Genomic DNA, 15,665 nt, shown 5'->3' with positions numbered 1-15,665 from the left:
GAAGAGTACAGGGCCAAGGACCGAACCCTGGGGAACTCCACACGTTACCTTAACATAGTCCGAGGTCACACTGTTATAGGAGACGCACTGCATCCTATCAGTAAGATAAGAGTTAAACCATGACAGGGCTGAGTCTGAAATACCAATTCGTATTTTGATACGCTCTAATAAAATATTATGATCGACGGTATCGAAAGCAGCGCTAAGATCGAGGAGCAGCAACATAGATGACGCATCAGAGTCCATCGTTAGCAATAGATCATTAGTCAGTTTTGCGAGGGCTGTCTCAGTCGAGTGATTTGCCCTGAAACCGGATTGAAAGGTTTCACATAGATTGTTAAACGCTAAGTGCTCATTTAGCTGCTCTGCAACAATTTTTTCGAGGATTTTCGAAATAAAGGGAAGGTGAGACACCGGTCGGTAGTTTACCATGAGGTCTGGATCGAGGTTAGGTCTTTTAAGGAGAGGATGAATAACCGCTTTTTTGAATGCAACGGGAACAGTGCCCGAGGAAAGTGATAAGTTTATAATATTTAGCACTGATGGACCTAATAATACAAAAAGTTCCTTGATAAGTTTCCCAGGAAGTGGGTCAAGTAAACATGTTGTTTGTTTTATTCCATTTACACGTTGTAACAATCCTTCTAATGTTATTTCATCAAAACGAGAGAAACTATTTTGGATATTTGCAGTATCCGCCGTATATACAATCGTATCTGTGTTACTATAACCCCGTTGTAGCTGGGACGCATTGTCTTTAATCTCCTTTCTAATAAGTTCAATTTTCTTATTAAAGAACTTCATAAAGTCATCTGCCGAATGGGTGGAGCTACTGGAAGGAGTCCCTTGTTGGGTTAGCGATGCTACTGTACTAAACAAAAATTTTGGATCGTTTTTATTAATGCGGATGAGATTTGAGTAATAATTAGTTTTAGCTAAGGTAAGCATGCGTTTATAAGTTATTAAACTATCACTCCATGCTTGATGGTGCACCTCAAGTTTAGTCGTGCGCCATTTGCGTTCCAGCTTTCTACATAATAATTTCTGAGCTCTAGTTTCTTCAGTAAACCATGGCGTTGAAAGACACTATAAATACCATCCAGCACTTGTTCCATGTTGCACCTGTAAATCCTTGCGCACACCGTCATCTTTTACCTTTCATGTCTGACCTCTTGAATATTTGAACACCTGTTTTACGTTCTTAAAAAATACCTATGCATTTTAAATATTGCACACAGTTGATGGCTATCGTTTTCTCATTTGCTTCAAAAAAGTATCTACTAAAAAACTAGGACTGTCAAAAGTTTCCAGATGCTAGCAGCAGCAGTGTTGCCATTTCCGTGTATTGTAAGCGACTTTGGGTTTGATGTTTTCTAAAGTAGCCTGCAATGTTTGTGAGTTGCGTTTTTTGGGCTTGTTTTTGAATATGTGGTTGCTTATTTGGGTTTGCTTTTTTGTCCACACATTAAAGCAAAACATGACCATGAGCTGCTAAAAAAAATCAGGACTGTCAGAGTTAACGTGATCACGTGTTAACAAAAGTCTCCTTTAATGACACTACCCTTTAGTACATACCATAGTGGTGGAAAAGTGGCAGTTTTCAGCTGATGTTGACTCGAAGACAAAATGGAGAGCAGGAAATTACAAAAAATGCTATATTAAATTGCAGGTTTAGCTTCAAAGCTCTGGCAGGTGTCTCGCTACAAGACCAAAGTTATTTCCAGCCACAGTTGCTGTGGGCCGAGTTATCGCCGGAGTTCCCAGATACTAGCAGCAGCAGCGTTGCCATTTCCGTGTATTATAAGTAACTTTGGGCTTGTTTTTTTATAAAGTCGCCTGCAGAGTTTGTGAGTTGCTGGTTATGTTATTTGGGCTTGTTTTCCCATGTGTGGTTGCTTATTTGGGCTTGCTTTTCTGTCTACACAACAAAGCAAAACATGACCCCAGGTGGAAAATGCGTGTGTCTGTGAAAGGGTGTGTCATTTTTGTATTGAGCTGTTTACATTAAAAAAATAAAAAAAGACAAACATTTGCATAACTCAAACACATTGTCCACTCTCATTTTGGGTGTACGTTTTAAGAAAGTACACTAACTAATAAATAAATAAATAAATAAATGGGTTGTATTTGTATAGCGCTTTTCTACCTTCAAGGTACTCAAAACGCTTTGACACTACTTCCACATTTACACATTCACACACACATTCACACACTGATGGAGGGAGCTGCCATGCAAGGCGCCAACCAGCACCCATCAGGAGCAAGGGTGAAGTGTCTTGCTCAGGACACAACGGACGTGACGAGGTTGGTACTAGGTGGGATTTGAACCAGGGACCCTCGGGTTGCGCACGGCCACTCTTCCACTGCGCCACGCCGTCCCTAGGGCTGCGAATCTTTGGGTGTCCCACGATTCCATTCAATATTGATTCTTGGGGTCACGATTCGATTAAAAATCTTTTTTTTTTCCAATTCAACACGATTCTTGATTCAAAAACGATTTTTTTCCCGATTTGAAAGGATTCTCTATTCGTTCAATAAATAGGATTTCAGCAGGATCTACACCAGTCTGCTGACATGCAAGTAGAGTAGTAGATTTTTGTAAAAAGCTTTTATAATTGTAAAGGACAATGTTTTATCAACTGATTGCAATAATGTAAATTTGTTTTAACTATTAAATGAAACCAAAAATGACTTATTTTATCTTTGTGAAAACATTGGACACAGTGTGTTGTCAAGCTTATGAGATGCGATGTAAGTGTAAGCCACTGTGACATTACTGTTCTTTTTTTTTTATTTTTTATAAATGTTTAATGATAATGTCAATGAGGGATTTTTAATCACTGCTATGCTGAAATTATAACTGATATTGATACTGTTGTTGATAATATTCATTTTTGTTTCATTACTTTTGGTTTGTTCGGTGTCGTGTTTGTGTCTTCTCTCAATTGCTCTGTTTATTGCTGTTCTGAGTGTTGCTGGGTCAGGTTCGGTTTTGGAATTGGATTGCATTGTTATGGTATTGCTGTGTATTGTTAAAAAAAATAAAAAATCAATTTTTCCAGAAAGGAGAATCGATTCTGAATCGCACAACATGAGAATCGCGATTCAAATTAGAATCGATTTAACTAACTAAAGATAAAAACCTCCATCTGTGATTAGTCGTGATTAACTACACGTTTATTCTGAAAAAATGTGATAAATCGTGATAAAATGTTTGAATCTTTTGGCAGGGCTTTTTTAAATCAATAAAAAAAGTATTTGAATTTAGGACTTCTATGATGAGTCACATAGTATGAGGATAAACCAGTAACCGATCTTGTCAGCAAGTGATTGAGCCTTCAGGATGGACAAGCAGCCGCACACACACCCACACAGACTAACTGTGAGGCCCTGGAGATATTGGGTGAAGGAGCCGTGAGTATTGAGAGGTCAATGGCTTTGCCTCCCCTCCCCCAGGTCCCCCTTCTCTCTTCTGCTGCCAACATTCCCTCACATCTCCCTGGGGGTGACAGCCAAGCTTTACCAGTCAAAAAGTCAAGCTCTGTTTTCTAGACAAGGAGGAGGGGGAGTTGAACCACTACACATCATGTCTAAATCTTTGGCAAGTGTCATTTTTAGACAGACTTGTCAAAATCCTGACACATTGATACATACATTGTCCCTTTCCAATTGTATACAAAGTAATGTCTTCCACATTTCTACACATTTAATAATTACCCATTGACCTCATTAAGTAATACTTCAGAATAAAATTCATCCATATAAACGTGAACAGACAGACGCACAAAATTTCTGTTTAAGGCCATTTAGACATTGCTACTTCATTCCAGCCAGCCATTTTCTACCGCTTATTCCCTTTGGGGTCGCATGGAGCCTATCTCAATCAATCAATCAATCAATGTTTATTTATATAGCCCCAAATCACAAATGTCTCAAAGGACTGCACAAATCATTACGACTACAACATCCTCGGAAGAACCCACAAAAGGGCAAGGAAAACTCACACCCAGTGGGCAGGGAGAATTCACATCCAGTGGGACGCCAGTGACAATGCTGACTATGAGAAACCTTGGAGAGGACCTCAGATGTGGGCAACCCCCCCCCCTCTAGGGGACCGGAAGCAATGGATGTCGAGCGGGTCTAACATGATACTGTGAAAGTTCAATCCATAGTGGCTCCAAGACAGCAGTGAGAGTCCCGTCCACAGGAAACCATCTCAAGCGGATCAGCAGCGTAGAGATGTCCCCAACCGATTCAGGCGAGCGGTCCATCCTGGGTCCCGACGAGCGGTCCATCCTGGGTCTCGACTCTGGACAGTCAGTACTTCATCCATGGTCATCGGACCGGACCCCCTCCACAAGGGAGGGGGGGACATAGGAGAAAGAAAAGAAGCGGCAGATCAACTGGTCTAAAAAGGAGGTCTATTTAAAGGCTAGAGTATACAGATGAGTTTTAAGATGAGACTTAAATGCTTCTACTGAGGTAGCATCTCGAACTGTTACCGGGAGGGCATTCCAGAGTACTGGAGCCCGAACGGAAAACGCTCTATAGCCCGCAGACTTTTTTTGAGCTCTAGGAATCACGAATAAGCCGGAGTCTTTTGAACGCAGATTTCTTGCCGGGACATACGGTACAATACAATCGGCAAGATAGGCTGGAGCTAGACCGTGTAGTATTTTATACGTAAGTAGTAAAACCTTAAAGTCACATCTTAAGTGCACAGGAAGCCAGTGCAGGTGAGCCAGTACAGGCGTAATATGATCAAACTTTCTTGTTCTCGTCAAAAGTCTAGCAGCCGCATTTTGTACCAACTGTAATCTTTTAATGCTAGACATGGGGAGACCCGAAAATAATACGTTACAGTAATCGAGACGAGACGTAACAAACGCATGGATAATGATCTCGGCGTCTTTAGTGGACAAAATGGAGCGAATTTTAGCGATATTACGGAGATGAAAGAAGGCCGTTTTAGTAACGCTTTTAATGTGTGACTCAAAGGAGAGAGTTGGGTCGAAGATAATACCCAGATTTTTTACAGAGTCACCTTGTTTTATTATTTGGTTGTCAAATGTTAAAGTTGTATTATTAAATAGAGGTCGGTGTCTAGCAGGACCGATAATCAGCATTTCCGTTTTTTTGGCATTAAGTTGCAAAAAGTTAGCGGACATCCATCTCAGCTACAATCGGGCGGAAGGCGGCGTACACCTTGGACAAGTCGCCACCTACTTATTACAGCTAAACCTAGTGATCTAGTCTTCCCACTTGTGTACCACAGCAAAATGTTATTGGCTCCTGATAGTGTCAGTCAAGCAGTTGTTACCCTCTGTTCCTTCACCAACCAGATTCAAAAATAAAACACAGCATTTGTTTAATTATGAGAAAAATTGCTTTTAATTTGAAGTTTTACAAACAGGATGTGACTGGTGATGACTGCAGGTAAAACACTCCTACGGAGTTCGGATACATTGTGATTGAAGTGTGGCAGCCTCAGTTTTAAGGATAGATTGCGTTGGCCATATTTGCAGTATTCATTTGTAAACACATGGCTGCTGAACATTCACCCAGTGATTCTCCTAATGTTGGCGACGTGTGCTATTTCAACTGCCGCAAAGAAACTGGGAGAAACAAAACTAGCTTTTATCGAATTCCTAAGAGTATTTCCGTAAACGGCGAAGGCGAGCATGGATGCTGCAATCAACCAAAATGTGACGTGCTATGACGACTTTGTGTTTGTCCAGATCAATTCATTTGAGGTAATTAAGAACATTCCGTAAATTGAAATTAATCTGAAAAAAAAAACCAACAGCCCCACTTTCAACGCCTTGCTGGTCTCGGTCAAAGAACTTTGCGAGTAGATGTATTGATCATGGATATTGTACTCACTTCTCTTAGCCTCCAGATAAAACAAAAGTAAGGCGACATGAGAACAGCATTCTCCCAATCCTGTTTTACAGTCACTGCTGGGATGGTCTTAGATTAGTTATCCTTGATTATCCAGGGTGTCAAACTTGGGTCGGATCATTTTTGAGAGGGCATAACTCTTGCCTTGATAACACGATGTCCACTGGATTTATGCAGATACACAAACATCATGAACCATCCACAAACAACGCGGTCATAACTTTTTAAACTTACATAATTTTGAAAGTCCTTTTAAGTGAAAAAATAGGCTCGGTTGAAAAATTAAGTAGTTCACAAAGTCTAGGTATGAGACATGGAGGGACTGGAGGAGATGTGGATGAGGGGACATGGCTGCGGAGTTTGGAGGGACTGGAGGAGGTGCGGATGAGGGGACAGGGCTGCGGAGCTAGCACTGAGCGCTAGGACGGAGAGGCTTCGTGGTGTCTTGGCTGGGTGAGCAGGTGTCGGACACCTCAGTCACCTTGGACGTATCCTCGCTCATCCATGCGGACTGGACACAGGCCGAAAATGGAGTCGGCTGTCTTGGTTGCTTTGTTGGGTCTGCTCCTGTCTCTGGCCATGCTCCCTCCTCCCCAGCGGACGATGGCGTGGAACACCACAGAGACCACCACAGTGGATATGTTTCTTTTACTTTTTTATTCATAGCTAGTATGTAGAAGTGTCTGGTTGTATCTGCCGCTTTAATGTCTTTAATATCCTCTGTGTTCTTTGATGTTTGATGTTTCCCTCTTACACACATGGAAGAGGGATGTGTACCATGGCTATGAGTTGTTGTTTTTTCCCTTGGCCTCAGTCTGCACCTCCTCTCCAGGGCCCAGGCTAAGACCGATTTTTTTTTTCTTTTGTTTTAATCTTCTATTTTTTTCTCTCTCTCTCTCCCCCTCCTTGTTACCTGTATCTCATCTTTTTTGTAAGGAGCGCTGGAAGCTGGCAGACCCGTCAGCGATCCTGTTCTGTCTCCCTGTAATGTTTGTCTAAACTTAAATGGGATTGTGCTGAAAATTTTAATTTTCCTGAAGGAACTCTCGTGACGGAATAAATAAAGTACAATCTAATCTAATCTAATCAGGGAAGATGTCGTAGTCTACTCCACTCAAAGTTGTCAATCTGGTATGAATCCTTACATCCAATTACAGTTGTTTTTCTCCTTACAAAAACGAAGGGACTTCTTATCCAATGACTGTCTCCATTGTATCGCAGCCAGTACAATGTATTTTTCCCCCAAAATAGTTTGAAAACATTCCGTTTAGCGCTATCATCAACAATGACTTTAGCCTTTCAATATGGCTGCCGGCATTGCATTATGGGATACTTTAGCCAAAAATCCAAAGCCCTCATTATCCCTCAAAAAGCGCATTTTCATTACTTTTCACATATTGAGCAAATTGAGACGTTGTCCCACATTGCTAACAGTCGGCCTCTCGTTTTGAAATGCGTGTTTTGTGGGTAATCTGTCACTTATCAAGTGGTATCAAGCAGTGAGGGGCGGCGCGGGTGTGTAGTCATGTCAATCAAACTGCATTGCGGACGACACCACTCATATATAAAATCAGGTCAGTACGGCATTGGCGCTTGCAGCACGAGAGGAAATGACAATATGTACAGCTGGAAAAACAAATGCAGCTACAACAAACTGGCAAACCTATTTCCGGACCAAAAAGTAGTGCAAGGTGAGTCTGGTAAAGTTTTGTGTGAAATTTTCTGGAGTCATTTTTCCATTTCACACAGAGGTGAATATGCCGTGAATCGACACAACCTGTTAATCAAAAGGAAGCTTCCCAGTCGATGCATATGTTGCTTACAAAACACAAAAACGATTCAAACGCAGATAAATTAACGTTAGCTGAACTAACTAGCCACGACACTGTAAAACACTCAATTTTCATTGAGAAAACTTACAAATAAACACAGCCAGGTGGTCTCTTTGGTGCTGAAGCCGCATCAATTTTGGTAATTAGGACAAAACTGAATTTTTTTATTTGTTATAAGTATTTTTTTTTTTTCCTGGCCAGTTTCGATATGCATTTCAGGTTTTTTCAATTCATGTACTGCTAACATTATACCCAGCGGTGTTTTCATTAGGCATTGTCAAGTGATCATTTTCTAATGCATTTTTACGTAGCTAATCTATTAAAGCTGACTGAGTTGTTTTACTACAGTACATGTAGCTTAATCCAGTAAAATGTCTACCTGAATATGTGCTTCAGTATATTGTTAGGAGCCATATTGTTAACACTTGATTGTGATGTTAGGAGTCTTACCTGCTGTAATGCAGTTTTGGATCAGTACAATTTAAATCAAGATAGTTGAGATAAATGTTTTGCAGTTCCTTTTCTGTAATGCTTTAAATTACACTGAAATATTCATACTTCAAAAATAATATTTGCAATGCTTTTTTTATGAACAAAGTTTTTTTCTGCAGAAAATATTGTCTTCTCGGTTCAAACTCTGTATTGACTGACATTCGACACTGTTTATCTAAAATACTGAATCCGGAAAATTCATGTTCAGAGACTAATTTTGAAACTCTCACTAAGTTTAATACCTTTATTTATGTTTATAATGGAAGTTTGCATGAGATGTATGCATTTTGAAAATGCATAAATGTCCAGGGTGTACCCCGCCTTCCGCCCGATTGTAGCTGAGATAGGCGCCAGCGCCCCCCGCGACCCCAAAAGGGAATAAGCGGTAGAAATGGATGGATGGATGGAACAGCTAGCTGTTGGCTACAAAAACTAATATGGCATTTTAGATACCTGATTGTTTTCTGTATAGTTCATGAGCAGTAATTTCTACCAACTATTGGTCTACATATAGAAGGCGCTTGCCTTCGTTGTTTTTATGTGGTCCCCCTAATTTATTGGTTGTACACCTCTGTGCCCCCCACCTCAAAATAGTCTGGCTCCACCCCTGGTTAGCCACCACCTGTCTATGGCAGCCACTTGCCGATAGCAGCCACTAAAATTGCCCTCGCAGAGAAAAGTTGTGTTCTAAACCTTGTCCATAGCAGCCACCTGTTTAACACGACCAGTGGCCCGTCTAAATGTTTTTTTTTTTACTCCATAAATCGGCCACCAATATAAAATTTGGTGCTTGAGGTTAATAGATTGAGACTCAGTTGTTATTTGTTTACACTTTTTAGGATATAGACTTGCTTTGATAGTGTGTGTTTTCTTCCAAAATGTTTTGAGTTTTATCATTTGATGAATAATGGCAATTAACTGGGTAGCTTGCTTGGGGTTTTCTACAGTCATCCGACTACAGAGAGCTAAATATTGAAAGGACAATACCGTACGTATTATTTAGAAATGAATGATTGTGTTTACTAATCCAACCCATCCCGTCGTATTCAGCTTCAACATGTGAAATTGTTATGGCTCAAACCACTGCAAAGACTGGCTGCTGCCCACAAGAAGATCGAGATCATAAAAATGCACAACCAGCTCAAGATGCCTGCTCATTCTATAGCTGGCCGGCATCCTTGATTGGTCACGGTGGACAGGTTTTTACTGTATTTAATAATGAATCCAAATGTAAGCATTTTCAAAAATTTATCCGACCGCTTATCGCATGAATGCTATATTTTTTTTTCTTGTAAAGCCAGCCAACATGAATGACATGGTCAGTGATTCAGATATAGCACACGGTAACTAAGGAAAAGCTCAGCCATAGGCCAGCTCTTAGCCAGTCCCTTGGAAGTCAGTCTATATCGAGTTGCCCTCTGCAGCTCATGTCAAATTTCATCAGGGAAGTAGGACAAACATGTCAACTCACAGACCTCAGCCAAGATTGTCGTTTCCTATAAAGTACATCTATAACACTGAAATTGTGTACACTGAGCAGGTGGAGGAGGGGGACAGAGGAAGAAAGATGTTATGGGGACAAGGTAACGGAAGCAAGTGCAAAAATAGAAGCAGATGTTCCTGAACTGATCTATTGTGCACGCCACAACATGTATGTTTTTGCACTCTGCCTTGTTGCTTAACTGAAGAGTTGGAGATGCTGAAATTCATCCATATATTACAAATAAAACTGACAGTTTCATCTATTAAAGAAGCGCCAGCTAGACTGCCTGTGGTGTCACCACTTAAGAGAGGTCCAGTGGATCCCGCGGCAAAACAGAGCTGTCACTTAAGAGGCTTCGTCCTGCCTCAAGGTGAGCTCCTGCCTGCTGTCACTGTCCATGAAATGACTGGTGACAGCAGCTGGAGACACAAGGAGGGACAGATTCAATGGGCTACAGACACCGTTTGACACCACCCGCTCACTTTATGTACACAAACAGGCACAAAAAACAACCTCAAGCGTGTAGATGCAAACTGAATAAACTAAATACATGGTGATGTAATCATATGTGTTTGTAAAAGCCTAACATAAACTAGGCACTACCTTTTAGTCCTGAAAATAATCAAGGTGGTGATTGCCTGCTGCTTGAAACCGAATTTTATATGACCCATATAAGATTTGAAGAAATCCATTCCCTTTGGTTAATATTAGATTTCACTAAGAACCTGTTCAATTAAACATGAGTTTTTTTTACACTCATATTGATTCACTGAAGAAAATCAGAATGTTTACGATTATGACACTTTGTTGCGCAATAGGTGGCGGACGTTTGGTCAATGGAGACAAGTGAGGTGCAGCCTGAATTGCATTGATGGAAAAAAACAAAACCATGAAATTAATATTAATAGTTGTCCAGAAAGCTGTATTTGTTGTATGATTAAAATAACTGTTTACCATTTACTTGGGTAAAAATGACTAAATACGCACACAAACTGATCATAAAGCTTTTGCCAGTGCTGCCGCTTTACCTCCTTCTGTGCGTGCGTGTTCATGTTTGTGTAAGAGAAAAAGAACAGGGTTTACTGCTTGTCTGATTGATTGATTAAAATGTTTATTAGTAGATTGCACAGTACAGTACATATTCCGTACAATCAAACCACTAAATGGTAACACCCCAATAAGTTTTTCAACTTAAGTCGGGGTCCACGTTAATCAATTCATGCTTGCACAATGTCGCTAAAATAATGTTTGCACTGTAAATTTGTAGTTTGTACATTGTAGAATCTACAGTCTGTTTACTGTTTTTAATGTACTGTAAATCTGACATCAATATGTTTTATGATCGGACTATAAAATAGAGAAAAGTGGGTGTGATCGAGCAAGAAGACGCATGTCTCTACGTTGTTTAACCAGCAAGGAATTCAGCTGTTTTTTTTTCAAACAAATAAAGTTGTTTGAAAAATAGTGTCTTTTGTTAGATGCAAAAACATTGTTTTAATGCTTTGAATGGAAATAAATGAATGGTGTCTGTCAACAGGTTGTATTCCGTCACATGACTTGTGAACAGAAGTAAAAGAAGTGGTGGGCCACCAAACCAATATGGTTATTGTGCCGCAAACTGAGTACACAAGGGGCTTAGATCTTACCAAATACGTCCAAAAAATGATACTATGTAATGGAATCTATACCCATATTTTATATGAAATAAGATTTGTAGAGTGATATCAAGGATTATCGGCCAGTAGAGTTACCAGACATGTGGAACTATCATTCTACATGACAAAACAAATAAAAGCTTGGAAAAGCGTGGGGGTCTACAACTTATTTGTGTGTGGCTGGGTCAAGGAAATCGGTATCAATAATATCCCGGCTAAATCATGCATTTTTTTGCTCATGTAAGGTTTCATTTCATGATTACATTTCCAGTCTATAGCCATTGTAGCCTTGTTGTTGTTGCACACATCATTACAAGTATGCATGCAGTTTGTACTTTTCCCCATCTTCATCAAAAAAATACTCCAAAGGCATCTATCTATGCCTTATCTGGTGTTAAAGGTCACTGGTGTGTGTACAGAAATGAAGGACAAGGCAACTTTCATCCCCTGACCCCTGAAAGTCAAGGACCTCTTTTCTTATATGAAGCTGCCAGTAATTCTTTTAAAGTTGGTAGTGTACAGAAGCTGAGCGTTTCCATAGCAACGATCACTACTTGATTCTTAGTGGACAGTGTGGAGTGGGATTTATTGCATGTGTTTAGCTTTAAAACTACAGCATGTCATAGTCAGTTGCAGTATAATGTTTAAATTACTCTGTTGGGGCTAAATTTGCCTCAGCAGATCTAAATATACAGAGGTAGCTAATATAATATAATATAATCAGCTTCACTTTATAATGTGTGTAGGATCTATAAGCTAAATACTGTGCCATGACAGTGAAGACAAAGCATAGAACAGTTTTACATTTAAAAAACACCGTCATAAATAACCCACTGACATGGTCAGGCTGTGTTACACTAGGAAAAATCAAAGGGTTGTTGTCCTTTATGTTACAGTACTCATTTTGTTGGTCTAAAATGGAAAAAAAAAATGGGCCAAATGTGGTAAAAGGGGTGCGACGGTTCGGATCTTATGAGAATGGCCAAGTATGCTTAACATACAAGAAATATGACTTCACAGTTTTGTGAGTTTTCAGTTCAGTTCAAAGTACACTGTTTAAAATCTTATCAAACTTAAAAATGTCTCCTAAAGCTCTGAACCTTGAATTACTGTGAAGAGAAATGTATTGTTTTTTCGGACTATACGCCGCATTTAAAATCCTTTCATTTTCTCAAAAATCTTATAGACCGGTGCCTAATATACGGCATAATTCTGGTTGTGCTTACTGACCTCAAAGCAATTTTATTTGGTACATGGTGTAACGATAAGTGTGGCCAGTAGATGGCAGTGATACATAAGAAATATGTGTAAACTGCAATATGATGGCAGTAAACAACACCAAAACTTTAAATGTTCCATTGAGAATATAGAAAATATACACACGGCGCTCAAAAACCAGTCAAAATGTTTTAGTATGACTTCGGTAAGCTATGAAGCCGCATCGCTTGATAGATTGTCGACGCATTAAAAATACGAGTGGTGCGTGTATAAGGATCGCCAAATGGCACCTATTAGCAGACATACTAGCTAGGGTTTTGTCTCGCAATATTATACAAAACCAACTTTTCTTACCTTCTGATACCTGCTGATGCGTATTTAGGATCTGCGTTAGTCCTGAGAATGTGCGCATGTCCACAATTGTAGTCCGACGCCGTAGTCATAAGCTTCTTTTTCGCTACCTTCTTATGTGGCATTCATCTTCTGCTGTTGCCATTTCTAATATAGCGTAAAGTTCTTACTTACATCTGTCAGTAGACTAGCTATCAAAGTGCTAAAAACTGTAGTGGGTTTACATAATTCACCCATGGAACCTTAGTTATTAGAGGGTTCCGGTCGGACAACCAATATGACGTGTAGAAGACGATGTGGAAGTTGCGCCAAGTAGGTAAGACCGCCCACAAAACGGCACATTCTGAGGAGACACTCAGAAAGCTACTTGAAAACGGTCTGTAAAACATAATCTATGCAACACTTTCAACAAATAACCACCATCTTATGTTATGTGGACCACAAGATAGTGTTTTAAATTTTGAAAAAAATCATAATATGACCCCTTTAATGCGCTTTATAATCCGGTGCGCCTTTTGTATGAAAATAGACCTGAATAGACCTGCTCATTGGCAGTGCGCCTTTCCCCCCCCCGATTGTCCTAAAAATACGCTAATTGCATTATCTTTGCAATGATATTATATATAATCAACATAAAATTAAGTACACAATTTAACAGCACTAGTTTTTTTTGTTGGAATTAAAACAAAAACAATGCAAACGTGTGAATTTTATGAGTTTTTGCCTGTTCCGAGTTATTAAACTTTAAATAGCAGAAGTCATGGTAATAATACAGAAGTAATATGTTGGACCCGCAGACTATTGAGAGATGTTTCGTGAGATAACAGTGCATGCCTTTAAAAGGCAAGTGATGTGTGGCGTCAGCATGGGAGAGAAGCATTAGCTGCAGTTTGCTGGAGTAACAGGAACTACACAACGTTGCCAAAGACGGCTCTTTTAAATGCATATTGTTTATTCAAGTTAATAAAGCAACGGAACGTGCTTTGGTGGCTGTATCGTTCTCCTTGTCCACAAACAAGGACGTTAAATAATAAATGATAAATGGGTTGTACTCTGTGTTAATTTTGACAGCAAAATTTGATTTAGTTTTAGTCATAGTCTTTTGACTAAAATGTAATTTAATTTTAGTCATAATTTAGTTATTTAAATTGTTTTAGTTTTAGTTTAGTTTTAGTTGACGAAATATCATAAGATCATAGTCGACAAAAACTACAGTAGATTTAGTCGACTAAAGGGTAATATGTAAACTTTCCCTTCAATTTCTGAAAGTCAAAGCAAAACAGCGGAAAAATCACCGATACAAGTCGTATTTTGATGAAAATCATGTCTCAAATTTAGTATTTCACGAGTAAGCCGTGTAATAAACGGGATAACGTCGAGTGAGTTGTATGTTGTGGAAAATGCTTACCTGTGTGTGGATTTCGGGGTGATCGGACTGTAAATGTCGCTTCAAGTTAGTTGTGTTTTTCCCCGTAATTCTAGCGCTGCATTTCTTACACTGCGTCTTGTTATCATTGACGTCACATGTAAAATTTCCCCATATGTCCTCTCTCCTCTTCCTCCCCGGCGTTGACATGTCTTCTGCAGCGCATTCCCGGGTCAGTCTCAAACGCAAACTACGTTTACGTAACTTCCTTACCACATCACTCTGATTGGTTCTCTTCCCAACTCCTCCCACCTCTTCCTAACGAAATGAGTTCCGATTGGATCTCGTCTCTGGCAGACATTTTCGTCTCGTTTTTATCCGTTGACGAATATGTCAATACACCTCGTCATCGTCTTAGTCCACGTAAATTATTTTTTAGTCTCGTTTTAGTCAGAAAAAAAAGGTTTTTGACGATAACTATGACGAAAATTTTTCGTCAACAAAATTAACACTGGTTGTACTTGTATAGCGCTTTTCTACCTTCAAGGTACTCAAAGCGCTTTGACACTACTTCCACATTTACCCATTCACACACACATTCAAACACTGATGGGGGTGCTGCCATGCAAGGCGCTAACCAGCACCCATCAGGAGCAAGGGTGAAGTGTCTTGCTCAGGACACAACGGACGTGACGAGGTTGGTACTAGGTGGGGATTGAACCAGGGACCCTCAGGTTGCGCACGGCCACTCTTCCACTGCGCCACACCGTTGTAGAATTACATGGTTATCACTAAACTGAATTGGTTATTATTCCCCCGTGTGACTATCATAGTAGACCTCCACAGGCAAAGGTGTAACCACATTTTTTTTTTTCTCCAACAATTGTGTCCACCTTAAGCTCACCATTGGTAGCAAATAAATGCCAGACTTTACATGTGCTCCAATGCGAATTAGTCTAAATAACAGAAAATATATCCTCCGTTTTACAAGCGATATTTATATTATGTAAGATAAGTGAGGGTATCGGATAGATCAGCATCACTATGAATCTGAGGGGGACACATCCACCCGTTCTCAAACGCTATGATCCGAACAACACACGCATTTCTAAACTTGTAAAGTGAACTTTCATGTGAAGCAATAGCACATTCGTTATCTGACCTTGTGTTCAATCATGTTGCGTATCTCAGGCAAAAAATTCTGGCTGATGACACGGTAGAGGTGGCGATCTTGAGGAGACTCTTTATCCTTTGCGCTTTCCGCCAACCTGACCCACTCTTCTTCTGTATCACACACGAGAGACCAAATGCCTCGCTTGTAACCTGGTAGAAGCCAAAGGGCCAACAGACAGAGGCAGATGGTTCAC

General features: G+C 40.0%; 1 protein-coding gene across 1 annotated transcript in view; it reads right to left on the bottom strand.

The window, feature by feature from the left end:
• Positions 1-15,665, bottom strand: part of LOC133563687 (chromatin remodeling regulator CECR2) — a 98,837-nt gene that overhangs the window by 21,630 nt on the left and 61,542 nt on the right. Inside the window, exon 7 of the mRNA XM_061917973.1 lies at positions 15,461-15,621. Coding sequence (XP_061773957.1) covers positions 15,461-15,621 — 161 coding nt within the window. The remainder of the gene's footprint in view (positions 1-15,460; positions 15,622-15,665) is intronic.

This window comes from Nerophis ophidion, linkage group LG12 (assembly GCF_033978795.1).
Source record: "Nerophis ophidion isolate RoL-2023_Sa linkage group LG12, RoL_Noph_v1.0, whole genome shotgun sequence".
NCBI lineage: Eukaryota > Metazoa > Chordata > Actinopteri > Syngnathiformes > Syngnathidae > Nerophis > Nerophis ophidion.
The sequence above is the reverse complement of the archived record's forward strand: the minus strand, read 5'-3'. Positions and strand labels throughout refer to the sequence as shown.